This window comes from Leucoraja erinacea, chromosome 44, assembly GCF_028641065.1.
Source record: "Leucoraja erinacea ecotype New England chromosome 44, Leri_hhj_1, whole genome shotgun sequence".
Classification (NCBI taxonomy): Eukaryota; Metazoa; Chordata; class Chondrichthyes; order Rajiformes; family Rajidae; genus Leucoraja; species Leucoraja erinaceus.
This window is the reverse complement of record NC_073420.1, coordinates 1,664,259-1,685,921: the sequence shown is the minus strand read 5'-3', so window position 1 is coordinate 1,685,921 and position 21,663 is coordinate 1,664,259. Positions and strand designations below refer to the sequence as shown.

Below are 21,663 nucleotides of genomic sequence, written 5' to 3'. Positions count from 1 at the left end.
CCGCGGGACAATCGCCATCGCCAGCCGGGGGCTTTGACTTTGACTCTGCCATCGGGGGGGGGGAGAAGAGTGCAGTGGAGAGATAAGTTTTTTTTGGCCTTCCATCACAGCAATGTGATGGATGTTTATGTAAATTATGTTGTGTCTGGGGTCTATTTGTTGTAATGTATGGCTGCAGAAACGGCATTTCGTTTGGACCTCAAGGGGTCCAAATGACAATTAAATGTATCTTGTATCTTGTGTTTCTACCTTGGCTCCCAGGCCCAGCTGCTTTTGTCGATCCTCCAGTGAGAACATCCGGTCCCCACAGACCTGCCAGAGCCGCTCCATCTCGTCGGGGTTCTTCTCGAAGGCTTTGCTCTGCCACACCAACTCCTTCAGCTTCTCCTGTGTGACAGAGTGGGAGGAAAGTGAGGAGCAGAACACTGGAGTGAGGTCAGAAGCCCCAAAACAACAGCGGCCCAGCGGGTGGAGCCCCGGCCTCACAGCGCCAGAGACCCCATCTTTACAGAGACGCAGCGCGGAGGCTGGCCCTTCGGCCCACACCGACCAGCGACTGCCCCATAGCACGAGCACTATGCTGCACACTAGGGACAATTTACAACCTTTACCCAAGCCAATTAACCTACAACTAACCTGCTCAGTGCTGGGACCCCAGCTATTTACAATATATATTAATGATCTGGATGAGGGAATCGAAGGCAATATCTCCAAGTTTGCGGATGACACTAAGCTGGGGGGCAGTGTTAGCTGTGAGGAGGATGCTAGGAGACTGCAAAGTGACTTGGATAGGCTGGGTGAGGGGGCAAATGTTTGGCAGATGCAGTATAATGTGGATAAATGTGAGGTTATCCATTTTGGTGGCAAAAACGGGAAAGCAGACTATTATCTAAATGGTGGCCGATTGGGAAAGGGGGAGATGCAGCGAGACCTGGGTGTCATGGTACACCAGTCATTGAAGGTAGGCATGCAGGTGCAGCAGGTAGTGAAGAAAGCGAATGGTATGTTAGCTTTCATAGCAAAAGGATTTGAGTATAGGAGCAGGGAGGTTCTACTGCAGTTGTACAGGGTCTTGGTGAGACCACACCTGGAGTATTGCGTAGTTTTGGTCTCCAAATCGGAGGAAGGACATTATTGCCACAGAGGGAGTGCAGAGACTGATCACCACACTGATTCCTGGGATGTCAGGACTGTCTTATGAAGACAGCCTGGATAGACTTGGTTTATACTCTCTCTAGAATTTAGGAGATTGAGAGGGGATCTTATAGAAACTTACAAAATTCTTAAGGGGTTGGACAGGCTAGATGCAGGAAGATTGTTCCCGATGTTGGGGAAGTCCAGGACAAGGGGTCACAGCTTAAGGATAAGGGGGAAATCCTTTAAAGCTGAGATGAGAAGAACCTCTTTTCACACAGAGAGTGGTGAATCTCTGGAACTCTCTGCCACAGAGGGTAGTTGAGGCCAGTTCATTGGCTATATTTAAGAGGGAGTTAGATGTGGCCCTTGTGGCTAAGGGGATCAGGGGGTATGGAGAGAAGGCAGGTACGGGATACTGAGTTGGATGATCAGCCCATGATCATATTGAATGGCGGTGCAGGCTCGAAGGGCCGAATGGCCTACTCCTGCACCTAATTTCTATGTTTCTATCTATGTCTCTACAAACCTGTTTGTCTGTGGAGTGTGGGAGGAAACCGGAGCTCCTGGAGAAAACCCACGCTGTCATGGGGAGAAGGTACAAACCCGGGTCTCTGGCATTGCAAGGCAGCAACTCTACCGCTGCGCTACTGTGGGTATACACCAAACATGGGCAGAGGGGACTAGCTCAGATGGAGCATCCTGGTCGGTATGGACGCATTGGGCAGAAGGGCCCTTGTCCGTGCTTGTACGACTCCATCTGAGGTAAAAAACAAAGTGCTGGTGGAACTCTGCGGGTCAGGCAGCATCTGCGGAAGCAAAGGGGAGGTCAATGTTTCCAGTCGGGACCCTGCATCAAAAACAATGAACGCTGAGGGAGGGGGGGACCTCATTGAAACTTACAGAATAATGAAAGGCATAGATAGAGTGGATGTAGAGAGGATGTTTCCACTGGTGGGAGATTCCAGGACCAGAGGTCACAGCCTCAGAATTAAACCCCTGTCCCACGGTGCGAGTTCATTCCAAGAGTTCTCCCGAGTTCTCTCTTTTTTAATTTTATTTATTTTTTATTAGAAGTACGGTAAATTACAATACTACACAACACATACATCTTAATACATTTTTTGTACCGCTTCATTTTTTTGAGCTTTAAGAAAAAGATAGAAGTAAGGAAAGTAAAGAAAGTGCGCAAGAGTCGTGAAGTGCAAGAGTGTTGGGAAAAGAAAGCCCCTTGGAAAAGAAGTTAAAGGAAGTAAAGTAAGAAAGTAGACCCTAGAAAAGAAAGAAAAAGAAAGTAGGAACAATCGCTCTATTATAACATTAAACTCCGCAGAAAGGGGACTACCAACCAAGTCTGTTTTTGTTGTTATACCTCCCGTTACCAGGCCCTGATACCATTTATTTATTTATTTATTTATTTATTTAAATTACTATTGCACCTCATACTTGTAATAGGTCCAGAAACATAGACCATGTCTTTTGGAATTGGTCTGCTTTACCTGCTAAGAGGAATCTCATCTCTTCCAGAATTATTCAATTACGGGCTAATAATGGAAAAAATGCTTATACTTAAATTCTGGAAAAATGCACCCACACCAACTATTTTGAACTCATACCGTGGGACAGGGCTATTAAAGAGCGCTCTTTTAGTAAGGAGGCGAAGAGAAACCTCTTCAGTCAGAGGGTGGTGAATCTGTGGAACTCATTGCCACAGAGGGCTGTGGAGGCCAAGTCATAGAAACATAGAAATTAGGTGCAGGAGTAGGCCATTCGGCCCTTCGAGCCTGCACCGCCATTCAATATGATCATGGCTGATCATCCAATTCAGTATCCCGTACCTGCCTTCTCTCCATACCCTCTGACCCCCTTGGCCACATCTAACTCCCTCTTAAATATAGCCAATGAACTGGCCTCAACTACCCTCTGTGGCAGCGAGTTCCAGAGATTCACCACTCTCTGTGTGAAAAAAGTTCTCCTCATCTCGGTTTTAAAGGATTTCCCCCTTATCCTTAAGTCAGTGGATATTTTGAAGGCAGAGATAAACAAATTCTTGATTAGAACGGGCGTCAAGGGTTATAAGGAGAAGGCGGGAAAATGGGTTTAGCAACCAGAGATCAGTCGTGATTAAATGGCGGAGTGGAGTCGATGGGCCGAATGGCCCAATTCTTCTCCTGTAACCTGTGAACAATGAGGTGTTTTACCTGTGGCAAATTAGGCACAAACTTGGTGTCTCCGAACGACTTGTAGTTGCCCATGTTGGAATAAACCCCGGCAGCATAAACAAGGAACGCCTGCAAGAGACCAGAAAGATCACCCAGTAATTACCAGAGGCACAAATAGGGTAGACAGTCACAACCTTTTTCCCAGCTCGGAAAATTCAAATACTAGAGAGCATATAGATCAGTTTAGTTTAGAGATACAGCGCAGAAACACGCTCTTCGGCCCAGCGAGTCCACGCCGACCAGCGATCCCCGCACACTTACACCATCCGACACACGCCAGGGACAATTTACAATTTTACCAAAGCCTTTAATTAATCTACAAACCTGTACATTTTTGAAGCGTGGGAGGAAATCGGAGCACCCTTATAGACACATGTCAAATTATAAAAGGACTGGACAAGCTAGATGCAGGAAAAATGTTCCCAATGTTGGGCGAGTCCAGAACCAGGGGCCACACACAGTCTTAGAATAAAGGGGAGGCCATTTAAGACTGAGGTGAGAAAAAAAGTTTTCACCCAGAGAGTTGTGAATTGATGGAATTCCCTGCCACAGAGGGCAGTGGAGGCCAAGTCACTGGATGGATGGACACAGAGAGTGGCGAATCTCTGGAATTCTCTGCCACAGAAGGTAGTTGAGGCCAGTTCATTGGCTATATTTAAGAGGGAGTTCGATGTGGCCCTTGTGGCTAAAGGGATCAGGGGGTATGGAGAGAAGGCAGGTACAGGATACTGAGTTGGATGATCAGCCATGATCATATTGAATGGCAGTGCAGGCTCGAAGGGCCGAATGGCCTCTACTCCTGCACCTAATTTATATGTTTCTATTCAAGAGAGAGTTAGATAGAGCTCTAGGGGCTAGTGGAGTCAAGGGATATGGGGAGAAGGCAGACACGGGTTATTGATAGGGGACGATCAGACAATGAATGGCGGTGCTGGTTCGAAGGGCCGAATGGCCTCCTCCTGCACCCATTTTCTATGTTTCTAAGGGATATCGGGCTGCCTTGTTTTCCTTGGAAGAGTGTGGGTTTAGAAACAAAAGTGGAAGCAAGCACCAGAAAGCAGGGTGGGGAGAAAAACAACAGGGTAAGGAACGCAACTGGTATGAAACCAGACCGTGCACAGTTCACCCTGTTCACCTGCTGCTGGCGTCAATCTTTGTGAGCTTTGAGGCATTATTGTTTGCAATGACAGGACAAACCTGTGTGTTTTGATTGTGGCTCGATTGTAATCATGTATTGTCTTTCTGCTGACTGGATAGCACGCAGCACGCAACAAAAGCTTCCAGAACCACCAAGAGGCGCAGCGACAGATTCGCTGCCGCACAGCGCCAGGGAGCCGGGGTCCATCCCGACTACAGGTGCTGTCTGTATGGAGTTTGCACGTGCTCTCCGTAACCTGCGTGGGTTTTCTCCGCTTTCCTCACACACTCCATAAACGTACGGGTTTGTAGGTAAATTGGCTTGTATTAATGTAAAATTGTCCCTTCATTCCCCCTTCAACTTCACTTCACTTGAACTTGCACTTCAACTCCCCCTCTCACTCCGTCTCCGACCTCTCTGTCCTGGGTCTCCTCCATGGCCACAGCGAGCAGCACCGGAAATTGGAGGAACAGCACCTCATATTCCGTTTGGAGAGTCTGCATCCTGGGGGCATGAACATCGAATTCTCCCAATTTTGTTAGTCCTTGCTGTCTCCTCCCCTTCCTCAGTCCCCCTGCTGTCTCCTCCCATCCCCCAGCCTTCGGGCTCCTCCTCCTTTTCCCTTTCTTGTCCCCGCCCACCCCCCGCCCCCGATCAGTCTGAAGAAGGGTTTCGGCCCGTAACGTTGCCTATTTCCTTCGCTCCATAGATGCTGCTGCACCCGCTGAGTTTCTCCAGCTTTTTTGTGTACCTAAAATTGTCGCTAGTGTGTGTAGGATACGGCTCGTGTGCGGGGATCACTGGTCGGCACGGAATCAGTGGGCCGAAGGGCCTGTTTCCGCCCGCGCCATACCTCTATACTAAACAAGGTTTGTAGGTTAATTGGCTTCGGTAAAATCATAAATTGTCCTGTGTGCGTGTGCGTGTGCGTGTGTGTGTGCGCGCGAGATAGTCCCAGTGTACGGGGTGAGCGCTGGTCAGCACGGAATTGATGGGCCGAATGGCTTGTTTCTGCACTGTATCTCTAAACTACAAACTAAAACGAAAAGAAAAAGACTGTAAAAGTCAGCGGGTAAATGGGATACCGGGGAATGAATGAATAAGTTTATTGGCCAAGTATTCACATACAAGGAATTTGCCTTGGTGCTCCGCCCGCAAGTGACGATGACATACAGTGACAGTTAGGAACGACACGTAAAGCATTAAACATTAATAATAAAACATTATTGATGAAACATGTGAATTAAATAAAATACCAGAGCAAAAGGAGGCTACACATTTGTGGTTATTGAGTGGACTCATTAACCTTCTTAGTCTCAACCCCGTCATCCATTTTAAAGATGGCCCCCGAGCTACTTCCCCTGGCAGACAATAGCACCTCAGTGCAGCCGGTGAGAGAGTGGAATGTCCGGATTGACTCCAAACCCGATGCTGGCAGGAGGTGACGTGCTCGGCACAAGCCGCCCCCTCCCACAGTTCCAGGGCACGAAGGTTCAGCCTCTGGGGAGGGGCAGTGCCGGTGGGGGTGAAGGAGCTGGGAGACTGCCAGACAAATCTCGGCTCCAGACACGAACCAAAACCAAAACTAACCAGCCGAGGAGCAGTTTCACTTTGGAGAACAAGGCAGGGCGGAGTGGAGCAGAACTCAGCGGGGTCGTTGCAAAGGCCAGCAACGTGAAACATAAGGATTATATTTAAGATTCAAAGATTGGTAAACATTTCAGAGAGCTCTGGTTTCACCATGTGTGCCAGGATTGTACATTCTCTCTCTCAGGTGACTGGGCCCTTCCAGTATCTCCCGCACCTATAAGACCATAAGTAAAAGATGAAGTCTGAAGAAGGGTCTCGACCCTAAACGTCACCCATTCCTTCTCTCCAGAGATGCTGCCTGTCCCGTTGAGTTACTCCAGTATTTTGTGACTGCCTTCGATGTAAACCAGCATTTTCAGTTCTTTTCTACACCATCTAATACATAGTAGTAGAATTAGGCCATTCAGCCCATCGAGTCAACACTGCCATTCAATCATGGCTGATCTATCTCTCCCTCTCAACCCCATTCTCCTGCCTTCTCCCCATAACCTTGGACACCCTTCCCAATTAGCAACTGGGCGGCGTAGCAGTAGAGTCGCTGCCTCACAGTGCCCGAGACCCGGGTTCGATCCTGACTATGGGTGCTGTCTGTAGAGAGTTTGTCCGTTCTCCACGTGGCCTGCGTGGGTTTTCTCCAGGATCTCTGGTTTTCTCCCACACTTCAAAAGACATAGAGGTTCGGAGGTTGTGGCTTGGTAGCATCTCTGGAGCACATGGATAGGAGATGTTTCAGATCTGGGCCCTACTTCAGACTGTGTGTGTGTGTGTGTGTGTGTGTGTGTGTGTGTGTGTGTGTGTGTGTGTGTGTGTGTGTGTGTGTGTGTGTGTGTGTGGTGGTGGGGGGGGGGGGGGGGGGGAAAAGCTGGAAGAGAGGAGAGCCACGACAAAGTCTGGCAAGTGATAGATGGAGAAAGAAGGAACTGCAGATGCTAGCCTTTAAAAAAAAAAAAAAGACAAAGTGCTGGAGTATCGGAGCAGGTTGGACGACATCTCTGGAGGACATGGATAGACGTTTCAGGTCGGGACCCTTGCCCAAGGAAAGGTCTCCTATCCATGTTCCCAGACAGGCTGCCTGACCCACTGAGTTGCTCCAGCATTTTGTGTCCACCTCCAGCATATGCGGTTCCTTGTGTCTGCTGTAAAGCTGTTGATCTCGCAGCTGCTGCTGGGTCCCTTGGGTGTGAAACCAGTGGGGACATCCCTGGTCTCTGTCGTGGATGTGTGCAAGGTTTACACACAGACCTTCACGTCAATGAATAGTCAGATGATGTCTGCGGCAATCGTCTTTTCTTTAAGCCCCCTATTTTGGGCACGAGCATCGCACGCAAACCTGCCCGACAAAAAACACACACACACACACACGCACACACGCACACCATGCAGGGACTGGTGAATGCATCGGGAGGGAGACGGGAGAATTAATGAGCTCAAGGGATATCGGGCTGCTTTGTTTTCCTTGGAAGAGCGTGGGGTTAGAAACAAAAGTGGAAGCAAGCACCTGAAAGCAGGGTGGGGAGAAAAACAACAGGGTAAAGAACGCAACTGGCATGAAACCAGAACGGTGCACAGTTCACCCTGTTCACCTGCTGCTCACGTCAACCTTTGTGAGCTTTGAGGCTTATTGTTTGCAATGACAGGACAAACCTGTGTGTTTTGATTGTGGCTCGATTGTAATCATGTATTGTCTTTCTGGTGACTGGACAGCATGCAGCCGCAACAAACGCTTTTCACTGTGCAAGTGACAAGAAACTAAACTGTAAACTCAGTCGCACAAAGTTTTGTTTATTAGATACGGCGCGGAACCAGGCCCTTCGGCCCACCGAGTCCGTGCCGACCAGCGATCCCCACACATTAGCACTATCCTACACACACTAGGGACAATTTACAATTTTACCAAGCCAATTAGCCTACAAACCGTTGTAGAGCAGGAGTATTTGTACAGCAGGAGGAAACCAAAGCACTCGGAGAAAACCCAAGGAGCTCATGCACAAACGCCACACGGACAGTACCTGTAGTCAGGATTGCACCCGGGTCTCTGGCGCTGTAAGGCAGCAACTCTACTGCTGCGCCACTCTGCTGTCTCATAGACATAGAGTGATACAGTGTGGTCACAGACCCTTTGGCCCAACTTGCCCACACTAGCCAACGTCCCATCTACACTTGAACAACCTGCCTACTTTTGGCCCGTATCCCTGTAAACCTGTCCTATCCGCATACCTATCTAATTGCTTCTGAAGCGTCGCAATAGCACCTGCCTCAACTACCTCCGCCAGCAGCTCATTCGATACACCCACCACCCTTTGCTTGAAAAAAGTTACCCCTCAGATTCCTATGTTTAAGATGGAACTGCAGATGCTGGAAAAATCAAAAGGTGGATAAAAATGCTGGAGATACTCAGCGGGTGAGGCAGCATCTATGGAGCGAAGGAATAGGTGACGTTTCTGGTCGAGACCCTTCTTCAGACTAATCAAGATGGGTTCTTGATTAGTACGGGTGTCAGGGGTTACGGGGAGGAAGCAGGAGAATGGGGTTGAGAGGGAGATAGATCAGCCGTGATTGAATGGTGGAGTAGGCTCGATGGGCCGAATGGCCTAATTCTGCTCCAATCACATATAAATGTGGACTTGTGAACTGGAGAGCGGTCCTCCAGCATTTTTATCTACTTCAGGTTCCTATAATATCTTTCCCCCTTCACCTTAAACCCATGCCCTCTGGTTCTCGATTTAACCCTCTTTCTAAACAAAAGTAAGGGCGAGACGAAGAGAGATAGCAGACACAAAACCTGGAGTAACTCAGGACAGGCAGCATCTCTGGAGAGAAGGAATGGGTGACGTTTCGGGTCAAGGTCCTTCTCCAGACTGATGTCAGGGGAAGAAGGGTCTCAACCCGAAACATCACCTAATCCTTCACTCCGGAGATGCCGCTCGTCCCCCTGAGTTACTCCAGCTTTCTTGCGTCTATTCCCAGGACTGAGAGGTCAGTGCGGGAGTGGGCAGGGGAGTTAAAGTGTCAAGTCAAGTCAACTTTATTTGTTACATACACGTACAAGATGTGCAGTGAAATGAAAGTGGCGATGCCTGCGGATTGTGCAAAAACTACAGAACACAGAACAGAACCAGTATTCACATTGTAGATAGGAAAAAAAGACACAACACAACAGTAAATTAGTCCCTGGTGAGATAAGAGTTTACAGTCCTGACGGCCTGTGGGAAGAAACTCCATCTCATCTCCTCTGTTTTCACCGAGTGACAGCGGAGGCGCTTGCCTGACCGTAGCAGCTGGAACAGTCCGTTGCTGGGGTGGTAGGGGTCCCCCATAATGTTGCTGGCTCTGGATCTACACCTCCTGGTGTATAGTACCTGCCCAATGTGTAGTGAGTGTCCAATGGGGTTGAACGCACTACTCTCTGCAGAGCCTTCCTGTGCTGGGCAGAGCTGTTCCCAAACCATAGAAAGATAGAAAATAGGTGCAGGAGTAGGCCATTCAGCCCTTCGAGCCTGCACTGCCATTCAATATGATCATGGCTGATCACCCAACTCAGTATCCTGTACCTGCCTTCTCTCCATACCCACTGATCCCTTTAGCCACAAGGGCCACATATGATCATGGCTGATCATCCAACTCAGTATCCTGTACCTGCCTTCTCTCCATACCCCCTGATCCCTTTAGCCACAAGGGCCACATATGATCATGGCTGATCATCCAACTCAGTATCCTGTGCCTGCCTTCTCCCCATACCCCCTGATCCCTTTAGCCACAAGGGCCACATCCAACTCCCTCTTAAATATAGCCAATGAACTGGCCTCAACTGCTTTCTGTGGCAGAGAATTCCACAGATTCACCACTCTCTGTGTGAAAAATGTTTTTCTCATCTTGGTACTAAAAGATTTCCCCCTTATCCTTAAACTGTGACCCCGTGTTCTGGACTTCCCCAACATCGGGAACGATCTTCCTGCATCTCGCCTGTCCAACCCCTTAAGAATTTTGTACGTTTCTATAAGATCCCCCCTCAACCTTCTAAATTCTAGCGAGTACAAGCCGAGTTGGGATGTTGGCTGGCAAGATGCTTTCTACAGCCCCAGAGTAGAACCACTGAAGGATGACCGACAGTGGGGGATTGCGTGGTGTGCACGGACTGAGTGAAGGCGCGTTGCAGATGGGGGAGGAGGGAGAGAGCAGGAGCGGGTTACCTGGTATTCTTCGCAGGTCATGCCCACCGCTGTGGCCTTTTCCTGCAGCTGAGGGAGGGGCTGGGCCCGGAACAGCTTCTGTAACAGGACGTAGATGGCGGGGGACTCCGGGGAGGTCTGCAGCAGCACAACCAGCCCTCCGTACCACGAGGCGCGCGAGATATAATGGGCGTACAGCTTCTCCTCCTTCGACAGCAGCTGGAAGGCATCTTTGCAGTCCAGCAGCGAGATGCCAATGTCATTGGGCAAAAGGTACTGGGAGTCCACCATCTTGTCTCGTCCTACGAAGTCAAACCTGCAAGAGCAAGAGGAAACAAAATAGATACATAGAAAATAGGTGCAGGAGTTGGCCATTCGGCCCTTCGAGCCTGCACCGCCATTCAATATGATAATGGCTGATCATCCAACTCAGTATCCCGTACCTGCCTTCTCTCCATACCCCCTGATCCCTTTAGCTACAAGGGCCACATGGACTGCAGATGCTGCTTTGAACCAAGGATAGTCACAAAACGCTGGAGTAACAGGCAGCACCTCTGGAGAGAAGGAATGGGTGACGTTTCTGGTCGAGACCCTTCTTCACTCCTGCTTTTTGTGTTTACCTTTGGTTTAAACCAGCATCTGCAGTTCCTTCCTACACAGCTGGTAAAGAGGTGCCAGTAATCCCTCCAACATTATAGGAGCTAGTAAAAACTTTAATGGGACCACCATTTTAGCAGTCCCGATACCTTCCTCCAGCAATGAAGGAACTTGCATCTGCAGTTTAATGCAATTATCCACTGTTGTTAACAAGGGCCCAGATGCTAGTCTGCATCCTCACCAACATTAGAGGTGCAGGTAATCCCTCTAACAGATAGAGGGCCCTGATACCTCCCTCACACAGCACAGGGACTTCCATTAGCACTTGAATGTACTCAGCCCAACAACAACCCAGATACCAGTCTGCACCCTGCCCAACATTAAAGAGGTGACAATAGGTGCAGGAGTAGGCCATTCGGCCCTTCGAGCCAGCACCGCCATTCAAAGTGATCATGGCTGATCATCCCCAAACAGTACCCTGTTCCTGCCTTTACCCCATATTCCCTGACTCTGCTATATTTAAGAGCCCTATCTAGCTCTCTCTTGAAGGTATCCAGAGAGCCGGCCTCCACCGCCCTCTGAAGCAGACAATTCCAGACTCACAAGTGTTTCCTCATCTCCGCTCTAAATGGCTTACCCCTTATTCTTAAACTGTGGCCCCAGGTTCTGGACTCCCCCCACATCGGGAACATGTTTCCTGCCTCTAGTGTGTCCAAACCCTTAATAATCTTATATGTTTCAATAAGATACCCCATCATCCTTCTAAACTCCAGAGTATACAAGCCCAGCCACTCCATTCTCTCAGCATATGACAGTCCCGCCTACCCGGGAATTAACCTTGTAAACCTACGCTGCACTCCCTCAATAGCAAGAAGGTCCTTCCTCAAATTAGGGGACCAAAACTGCATACAATACTCCAGGTGTGGTCTCACTGGGGCCCTGCACAACTGCAGAAGGACCTATACTCAACTCCTCTTGTTATGAAGCAATGGGATATGGCCAACCCTCAACGGGACCACCATTACAGGGTTCTGATACCAATAGCACAGACTTGCTTTTGCAGCTTAATGCACTTTTCTATTGCTGTTAACAAGAGCCAAGACTCAGTCCAGTATTAACAAGATGCCCAGCCTAGCATTGACGAGATGCCAGTCTGTAACATCAAAGAGGTGCAACGAGAGACCCTCGAATACAATGGGATCTTGCCATTTCTTAAAGGGACCACCATTAACAACCTCCCTCCAAAATCACAGGCGCTTGCATTTGTAGTTGAATGCACATGTCCATGGCTGTTAACAAGAGCCCAGACTCTGCCCTACATTAACCCAGGTGCCCGGGGCCAGCATGAACCCAGAGGAGAAAGATATAGAGAGAGAGAAAGAGGGATAGAAAGAAGAAAAGAGAGAGAGAGAGATAGAAGAAGTAAAAGAGAGAGAGAGGAGATAGATAGAAAAGAGAGAGAGGAGAGATAGATTGATAGAAGAGGAGAGAGATAGAAGAAAAGAGAGAGATAGATAGAAGAAGAGGAAGAGAGGGATAGATAGAAGAAGAAAAGGAGATAGATAGAAGGAAATAAAAGAGAGGAGAGAGATAGAAGAAAAAGAGATAGAAAGAGGAGAGATAGATAGAAGGGAAAAGAGAGGAGATAGAGAAGAAAGAGAGAGAGTAGGAGAGAGGAGATAGATAGATAGAAGGACCAAGAAACCAGCATTAAACCAGAGGCCGGGGCCAGCATTAACCCGGGGCCAGCATGAATCCAGAGGCCAGCATGAATCCAGAGGCCGGGGCCAGCATGAACCCAGAGGCCGGGGCCAGCATTAACCCGGGGCCAGCATGTATCCAGAGGCCGGGGCCACCTTGAATCCAGAGGCCGGGGCCAGCATTAACCCGGGTAGCATGAATCCAGAGGCCGGGGCCACCTTGAATCCAGAGGCCGGGGCCAGCATTAACCCGGGGCCAGCATAAATCCAGAGGCCGGGGCCACCTTGAATCCAGAGGCCGGGGGGCCAGCATTAACCCGGGGCCAGCATGAATCCAGAGGCCGGGGCCAGCATAAATCCAGAGGCCGGGGCCACCTTGAACCCATAGGCCGGGGCCAGCATTAACCCAGAGGCCGGGGCCAGCATTAACCCAGAGGCCGGGGGCCACCTTGAATCCAGAGGCCGGGGCCAGCATTAACCCGGGGCCAGCATGAATCCAGAGGCCGGGGCCAGCATGAACCCAGAGGTCGGGGCCAGCATTAACCCGGGGCCAGCATTAACCCAGAGGCCGGGGCCAGCATGAATCCAGAGGCCGGGGCCAGCATTAACCCAGAGGCCGGGGCCAGCATGAATCCAGAGGCCGGGGCCAGCATTAACCCGGGGCCAGCATAAATCCAGAGGCCGGGGCCAGCATTAACCCGGGGCCCGCATGCATCCAGAGGCCAGCGGGAATGCACAGGCCGGGGCCAGCATGAATCCAGAGGCCGGGGCCAGCATTAACCCGGGTATTGCATTAACCCAGAGGCCGGGGCCAGCATTAACCCGGGGCCAGCATTAACCCAGAGGCCGGGGCCAGCATTAACCCGGGGCCAGCATTAACCCAGAGGCCGGGGCCACCTTGAATCCAGAGGCCGGGGCCAGCATTAACCCAGAGGCCGGGGCCAGCATTAACCCAGAGGCCGGGGCCAGCATTAACCCGGGTATTGCATTAACCCAGAGACCGGGGAGAAGGGGCCCGGGGCCGCGGGCTGCAGCCTGGCGAGGGAGGGGAAGGACCGGACCGGACCGCCACGCTTACCCTCCTCACCAAAGATGCTCCACTATAGGATCTTTGCTCCTCACCGTCGACTCGCCGCTTCATTCATCCGTTGGTCCCCGGGGGCGGGGGCAGCGGGGACGAAGGAAAGTCCCGCCCTCTACTGCGGGCTCAGCCAATCGGCTCCTCGCCCGTCACGCTGACAGCGGCCTCGGCCAATGGCGCGATGAGATCCCGCCTTATGTCCCGCCCTCTCCCGCGGTTTCAGCCAATCAGCTCTTCCTCCGTCTCGCTGACAGCGGCCTCGCCCAATGGGTGGTTAGATCGGGGGGGGTGATTGGTCCCGCCTACCAATCGCTATCTAAGCCAATCGGCTCCTCGCCCGTCACGCTGACAGCAGGCTTAACCAATGGGGTAACGAGGCCCCGCTTGTCCCGCCCCTTCTGGCGGACTTGGCCAATCCCGTTTACAGCTGGGATGGGGTGAGGTCCCGCCCACCGGCCAATCAGCTCCTATCAACGTCACGTTGATAGCAGCTGCAGCCAATGGGGCGGGATCCCGACACCCGACCTGACCCGCCCACCCGCCCGCTCTCAGCCAACCAGCGGCGGAATTCTGACCAGACGTCCCGCCTCCTCCCGTCTCCCATCAATCAGGCGCCGATCCCGCTGACGGACACCCGCCCTGACCAATCACAGATCGTCACCTCCAATCAGCGCGAGGAGGGCGGGACCGCCGTTCAAAAAACGTCATCAGTTAACGGCCCCACCCTCCCCCTCCCCCCCCCCCTCCCCCCCCCCCCCCCCCCCCCCAACTCCAGTGCCCTCCATAATGTTTGGGACAAAGATCCATCATTTGCCTCTGTACTACACAATTTGAGATTTGTAATAGAAAAAAAATCACATGTGGTTAAATGCACATTGTCAGATTTTAATAAAGGCCATTTTTACACATTTTGGTTTCACCGTGTAGAAATTACAGCAGTGTTTATACATAGTCCCCCCATTTCAGGGCACCATCATGTTTGGGACACAGCAATGTCATGTAAATGAAAGTAGTCACGTTTAGTATTTTGTTGCATATCCTTTGCATGCAATCACTGCTTGTTTAGTATTTTGTTGCATATCCTTCGCAAACTCAAAGTCAATGTTATTCGTCACATACACTCAAAGGTGCAGTGATATGAATTTGCCAGCAGCGGTACACTTAAAAAGAACACGCAATGCACAATAAGATTTAACACAAACATCCACCACAGATTTTGCCTCCACCACAGTGAGGAGGTGCTTGGAGGACCCACTGTGGTGGTGTTAATTTGTGTTTATTGTTGTTTATTATTGTATGATTGTATGTATGACTGCAGGCACGAAATTTCGTTCAGACCGTAAGGTCTGAATGACAATAAAGGTATTCAATTCAATTCAATTCAATTGAACACAGTATTCTTCACTGTGGTGGGAGGCACAAAGTTCAGCCAGCTCCTTTGACTGCTTGAAGTCTGCGATTCATGGACTTCACCAGTTACTGGGTGTCTTCTCTGTGATGCTCTGCCAGCCCTGTATTGCAGCCATCTTTAGCTTATGCTTGTTTTGGGGGCTAGTCCCCTTTAGTTTTCCCTTCAGCATATAAAATACATGCTCAATTGGGTTCAGACCGGGTGATTGACTTGGCCACTCAAGAACTGTACCTCGGTGACTGCCAATCACCACCCCCCCCCCCCGGACACTTATTATTATTTATTCAAATCGTTTGCTATGTCGCTCTTCAAGGGAGATGCTAAATGCATTTCGTTGTCTCTGTACTGTACACTGACAATGACAATTAAAATTGAATCTGAATCTGAATCTGAATCTGAACTGACCATTTTTTAGCTTTGAAAAACTCCTTTGTTGCTTTTATTCATTGTCTTGCTGTAGAAAGAATTGCCGGCCAATCAGTTTTGAGGCATTTGTTTGTTTTATAATATTTGTTTTACTATTTTTACTACTAATATATAAGATAATATATAAATAATTGTATTCAAGGTTTAAGATTTCATATTTTCAATATATTATATTAACAATAGATTAATAAACACATTTATATTAAAACAGTATTAATATGTTTATTAATATATTGTTAATATAATATAACACTATAATATTAATATTATATGATATATTATATATTAACAATAGATTAATAAATATTAGTATGTTTTAACATATTTTAATATATTGTTAATATAATATAACATACTATAATATTAATATTATGTGATATATTATATGTTAACAATAGATTAATAAATATTAGTATGTTTTAACATATTTTAATATATTGTTAATATAATATAACAAACTATAATATTAATATTATGTGATATATTATATGTTAATAATAGATTAATAAATATTAGTATGTTTTAACAATATATTAATAATCATATTAATACCAATGTTTTTACTATCAATGTGTTATTAATCTATTGTTAATATCATATAATATTATAAGATCTATAATATGATATAAGAAATATAATATTAAATTATGATAATGATAGATATAATATATATATAATATAAATTAGATATAAATTATAGATATAATATATGATATAAATATTATATCTTAAGATATATATTATTAATATATTATATTAACAATAATAATAATAATAATAATAAATTTTCTCAAGGATCAAGGACACCTTACAAAAATTTAGCAGGTAGAGGAAAAACATGTAAGGGGAATGAAATAAATAGTAGAGACATGACTAGTACACAAAGTAAAGACAGAATTCAATACAAAACACAATATGAGGCAATTAATGCACAGATGAAAAGGGAGGGGGGACGTGGGGCTAAGGATAGGCAGAGGTGAAGAGATGGGTCTTGAGGTGGGACTGGAAGATGGTGAGGGACAGAATTGTGGATCAGTTGCTTAAACAATAGATTAATACACATTAAGTCAAGTCAAGTCAAGTCAAGTCAAGTTTATTTGTCACATACACATACGAGATGTGCAGTGAAATGAAAGTGGCAATGCTCGCGGACTTTTGTGCAAAAAGACAAACAACAAAACAACCAAACAAATTATAAACACAATCATAACACACATGTTCTTATTCATAATAAATAATGGAAGGAAAAACGTTCTGTAGAGTTAGTCCCTGGTGAGATAGGCGTTTACAGACCGAATTGCCTCTGGGAAGAAACTCCTTCTCAACCTCTCCGTTCTCACCGCATGGCAACGGAGGCGTTTGCCTGACCGTAGCAGCTGGAACAGTCCGTTGCAGGGGTGGAAGGGGTCTCCCATGATTTTGTTTGCTCTGGAGTTGCACCTCCTGTTGTATAGTTCCTGCAGGGGGGTGAGTGAAGTCCCCATAGTGCGTTCGGTTGAACGCACTACTCTCTGCAGAGCCTTCTTGTCCTTGGCAGAGCAATTCCCAAACCAGTTGGTAATGTTCCCGGACAAGATGAACAATCCAATACAATACAGTTTATTTGTCACATTGCACATAAGTGCAAGTGAAATGAATATGTCAGCAGTGGTACAATTATAAGAACACACACAAAAACACAATAAAAATTTAATATATGTATGTATATATATTTATATTTTAGTATATTATGTTATATTATATTACATATTATAATAAAAATATCAATGTTAAAAATATGTTATTATTATTAATAATATTAAAATAAAATATAAAATGATATTTCAAATAGAATGAAATGAAGTTTGAAGTCAGGGTCGGTGATTGATGGTTCAGTTCCATGTGGTGCGGCCGGGGGAACGATGGCGCGGCGGCCGGGGGTCCAGGGGAAGGTTTAGGACGGGGCACACTCTGGGTGGCGGCGGTCCGTCGCGTCGCGTCCGCAGGGTCCGGGTCGAGGCCGAGGCCGAGGGAGGGTTGATGGCGGCTCCTGCTCCCCCTCCTCTCCCCGCCCCACGGCCGGGCGGGCGGCGGCGGCAGATGCTGCGGGAATGCTGGGGCTGCCGGGTGGTGTGCGGGGGCGGCCTGATGGCGGCGGCGGCCTGGATCTACGCCTCGGCCCGCGGGGCAACGCAGCGCCATTCCCCGCCCGGGATGGGAACCGTGGGGCAGATGGTGTTCGCCCTGGGTCAGTGGGTGTGGGTGTCTATGTGTGGGTGTGGGTTAGTGTGTGAGGGTGTGTTAGTGTGTGAGGGTGTGTTAGTGTGTGTTAATGTGTATGTGGGTGTGTGTGGGTGGGTGTGTTAGTGTGTGTGGGTGTAGGTGTGTGTGTGTGTGTGTGTGTGGGTGTGTGTGTTAGTGTGGGTGTAGTGTGTGTGTGGGTGGGTGGGTGTAGAGGGTGTGTGTGTGTGGTGTGTGTGTGTGTGGGTGTGTGTGTGTGAGTGTGGTGTGTGTTGTGTGTGTGTGTTAGTGTGTGTGTGTGTGTGCGTGGGTGTGTGTGTGTGTGTGTGTGTGTGTGTGTGTGTGTGTGTTAGTGTGTGTGGGTGTGTGTGTGTGTGGGTGTGTGTGTGTATATGTGTGTGTGTTAGTTAGTGTGTGTGTGTGTGTGTGTGTGTGTGTGTGTGTGTGTGTGTTAGTGTGTGTGTTAGTGTGTGTGTGTGTGTGTGTGTGTGTGTGTGTGTGTGTGTGTGTGTGTGTGTGTGTGTGTATATGTGTGTGTGTGTGTGTGTGTTAGTGTGTGTGTGTGTGTGTGTGTGTGTGTGGGTGTGTGTGTGTGTGTGTGTGTGTATGTGTGTGTGTGGGTGTGTGTGTGTTTGTGTGTGTGTGTGTGTGTGTGGGTGTGTGTTAGTGTGTGGGTGTGGGTGTGGGTGTGTGTGTGTGTGTGGGTGTGTGTGTGTGTGTGGGTGTGTGTATGTGTGTGTGTTAGTGTGTGTGTGGGTGTGTTAGTGTGTGTGTGTGAGGGTGTGTGTGTGTGGGTGTGTTAGTGTGTGTGAGTGTGTGTTAGTGTGTGGGTGTGTGGGGGTGTGTTTGTGTGTGTTAATGTGTGGGTGGGTGTGTGTGTGTGTAGTGTGGGTATGTGTGTTGGTGTGAGTGTGTGGGTGTATGTGTGTTGGTGTGGGTGTGAGTGTGGGTTAGTGTTAGTGTGGGTGAGTGTGGGTCATACTCATACGAGATGTGCAGTGAAATGAAAAGTGGCGATGCTCGCGAATTGTGCAAAAAGACAAATAAACAAACAACCAAACAAACTACAAACACAATCACATATTATTTTACATATTACATATTTACGTGAGTGTGAGTGTGGGTGAGTGTGAGTGTGTGGGTGTGAGTGTTAGTGTTAGTGAGGGTGTGTGTTAGTGTGAGTGAGAGTGAGTGAGTGAACTTATAGAGGTGTACAAAACCATGAGAGGAATAGATCGGGTAGACACACACACTCTTGCCCAGAGTAGGGGAATCGAGCACCAGACGACATAGGGAAAAGATTTAATAGGAATCTTAGGGGTAACCTTTTCACACAAAGGGTGGTGGGTGTATGGAACGAGCTGTCGGAGGAGGTAGTTGAGGCTGGGACTATCCAACTGTTTAAGAAACAGTTAGACAGGTACATGCATAGGACAGGTTTGGAGGGATATGGACCCAACGCAGGCAGGTGGGACTAATGTAGATGGGGACATTTTGGCCGGTGTGGGCCACTGGACAAGTTTCCACCCTGTATCAATCTAATGACATGATAATACTCTAAATATCGATGCAGTCATTTTTCCTCTCACAAATTCTCTTCCCTCTCTTGTGGCAGGGCTGCTGTCGTTTGGCCTGGTGGTATTGGTAGATCCTGTCAATAAATCACGGCCGAAGGAATGAGAACACAGCCGGAAGAGCGGTGAACCTTGATCGACCTTGCCACAGTGCAGACGGCAAACGGTGAAGACTTTGGTGAAATCCCGCTCTCTCCTGGGGCAAAACGATGAGGAAAGGACTGCTTATTTTTTCCGCCGGATTCTCGAGCTGTTCGGACAGGGCGCCCACCGTGTCAACAATAAGACTCATTGTGTGTGTTTGTGCTAATCGGGGCTCCCGATTAATATGTTCAGCGTGGCAAGCCACACCTGTAATTTGATCCAAGTAAACAATAAGTCGCAGTGACTTTCTGAAAATGAGTTGGTACGAACACCTATCGCAGAAATAACAACCTGAGCTGAGTTGTAAACCCAGCATCCTTGAGTTTAGAGGTACAGCGCAGAAACAGGGCCCTTGGGCCCATCGAGTCCGTGCCGACCAGCGATCCCCCGCACACTAACACCATCCAACACACACCAGGGACAATTTTACATTTAATCCAAGCCTATCAAACTACAATCCTGTACTTCTTTGTAGTGTGGGAGGAAACTGGAGATTTTGGGAAAAACCCTCGCAGGTCACGGGCAGAACGTACAAACTCCGTCTGAAGAAGGGTTTCGGCCCGAAACGTTGCCTATTTCCTTTGCTCCATAGATGCTGCCGCACCCGCTGAGTTTCTCCAGCATTTTTTTGTACCTTCGATTTTCCAGCATCTGAAGTCCCTTCTGAAACACGTACAAAACTCCGTAGCTGGGATGGGCCCCGGATCTCTGGCACTGTGAACGCTGCAAGGCAACAACTCTACCGCTGTGCCACCGTGCCGCCCGCTATTTCTCACAGACACGGCTTCAAGTTCTCTGCCACCTTAGGGTTGGAACACATATAGAACAGTATAGCACGAGAACAGGCCCTTCTGCCCAAAATGTCTGTGCCGGGCACGATGCCAAGGCTAACTCTTATGTTCCTGCACGTGATCCATATCCACGTGCCTATGCAAATGTCTCTAAAATGAAACCATCGTATTTGCCTCCACCCCTGGCAGCGAGTTGATTTACGCACTCGCTGACCTCTGTGCAGAACAAAACCTGCCCCGCACATCTCCTTTAAATTTTGCCTCTCATCTTAACACTATGCCCTCCAGCACGCCCTTTAAGGCAGAGAGAGATAAGATTCTTGATTTAGTACGGGCATGAGTTATGCGGAGAATGGGGTAGGAGTGAGAGATAGATCAGCCATGGCGGAGATCTCGACCTCATCGGGACTTCCGCGGCTGATCGAATTGGCCCCCCCCCGCACTGCAGCCAGTGCTCGAGAACTCCGGCCTCGCCCGGAGCCAGCAGATCCGTTCACAGAGCCGACTTTGCCATCCGGTATCTCGGCACCCTCAGCCCACTCCTGGTGGTCCGGCAAAACGGATAATCCAATACAGACTCTGGGACTGCGTTTAGTTTAGAGATACGGCGCGGGAACAGCCCCTCCACCCCCACCGACCATAGATCCCCGCACACTAACGCGATCCTAAACGCACCCGGGGACAATTTACAACTTTACTTGGCCAACGAGCCGACAAACCTGTACGTCATTGGAGTGTGGGGGGAAACCGGAGCACCCGGAGAAAACCCACGCAGTCACAGTGAAGATGGTACAAACTCCACACAGACAGCGCCTGGACTCGGGATCAAACCCAGGTCTCTGGAGCTGAGGCAGCAACTCCACCAGACGGCCACTACTTTTCAATTGGTCTCAGCACGAATCTTTATTAAACTCAGAAACTGTGCATTTCCAACCCGTTACACTTCCCCAATTGTCCAGTGTTTAAGAAAGAACTGCAGATGCTGGAAAAATCGAAGGTAGACAAAAATGCTGGAGAAACTCAGCGGGTGAGGCAGCATCAATGGAGCGAAGGAATAGGTGACGTTTCGGGTCGAGACCCTTCCTCTAAGGGGTAGCGCATTTAGGACTGAGAGGAGGAAAAACGTTTTCAGTTATGAATCTGTTGAATTCCCTGCCACAGAAGGCAGTGGAGGCCGATTCACTGGATGTTTTCAAGAGAGTTGGATAGAGCTCTTAGGGCTAGTGGAATCAAGGAATATGGGGAGAAGGCAGGAACGGGGTACTGATTGAGGATGATCAGCCATGATCACATTGAATGGCGGTGCTGGCTCGAAGGGCCGAATGGCCTACTCCTGCACCTATTGTCGATGTATCTCCAGGGAAGGGCAGAAAGGGAGGATAGTTGATGCAGTCAGTGTGTCCAAACATGAGAATGAAGAAGGGTCTCGACCCGGAACGTCACCTATTCCTTCGCTCGATAGATGG

At 48.6% G+C, this 21,663-nt stretch overlaps 2 protein-coding genes across 2 annotated transcripts in view; one reads left to right on the top strand and one right to left on the bottom strand.

Annotated features, from left to right (window-relative positions):
• The window catches only part of dpp3 (dipeptidyl-peptidase 3), a 34,353-nt gene extending 23,786 nt beyond the window's left edge, over nt 1-10,567 (bottom strand). The window contains 3 exon segments of the mRNA XM_055664785.1: nt 250-387; nt 3,336-3,425; nt 10,275-10,567. Coding sequence (XP_055520760.1) covers nt 250-387; nt 3,336-3,425; nt 10,275-10,544 — 498 coding nt within the window. The 5' untranslated portion in view covers nt 10,545-10,567.
• A 6,856-nt stretch (nt 10,568-17,423) lies between these two features.
• Nucleotides 17,424-19,651, top strand: dmac1 (distal membrane arm assembly component 1). Its single transcript, XM_055664776.1, has 2 exons — nt 17,424-17,695; nt 19,304-19,651. Exons 1-2 carry the CDS (start codon nt 17,488-17,490, stop codon nt 19,366-19,368), a joined length of 273 nt encoding a protein of 90 aa, XP_055520751.1. The 5' UTR covers nt 17,424-17,487; the 3' UTR covers nt 19,369-19,651.
• Nucleotides 19,652-21,663: the final 2,012 nt, after the last annotated feature.

Bases quoted from the DNA above. Each gene is read 5' to 3' on its own strand.
- dmac1 (XM_055664776.1), top strand. From the start codon at position 17,488: ATGGCGGCTCCTGCTCCCCCTCCTCTCCCCGCCCCACGGCCGGGCGGG. The intron at 17,696-19,303 runs GTCAGTGGGTGT...CTCTTGTGGCAG, and splicing joins GCAGATGGTGTTCGCCCTGG to GGCTGCTGTCGTTTGGCCTG.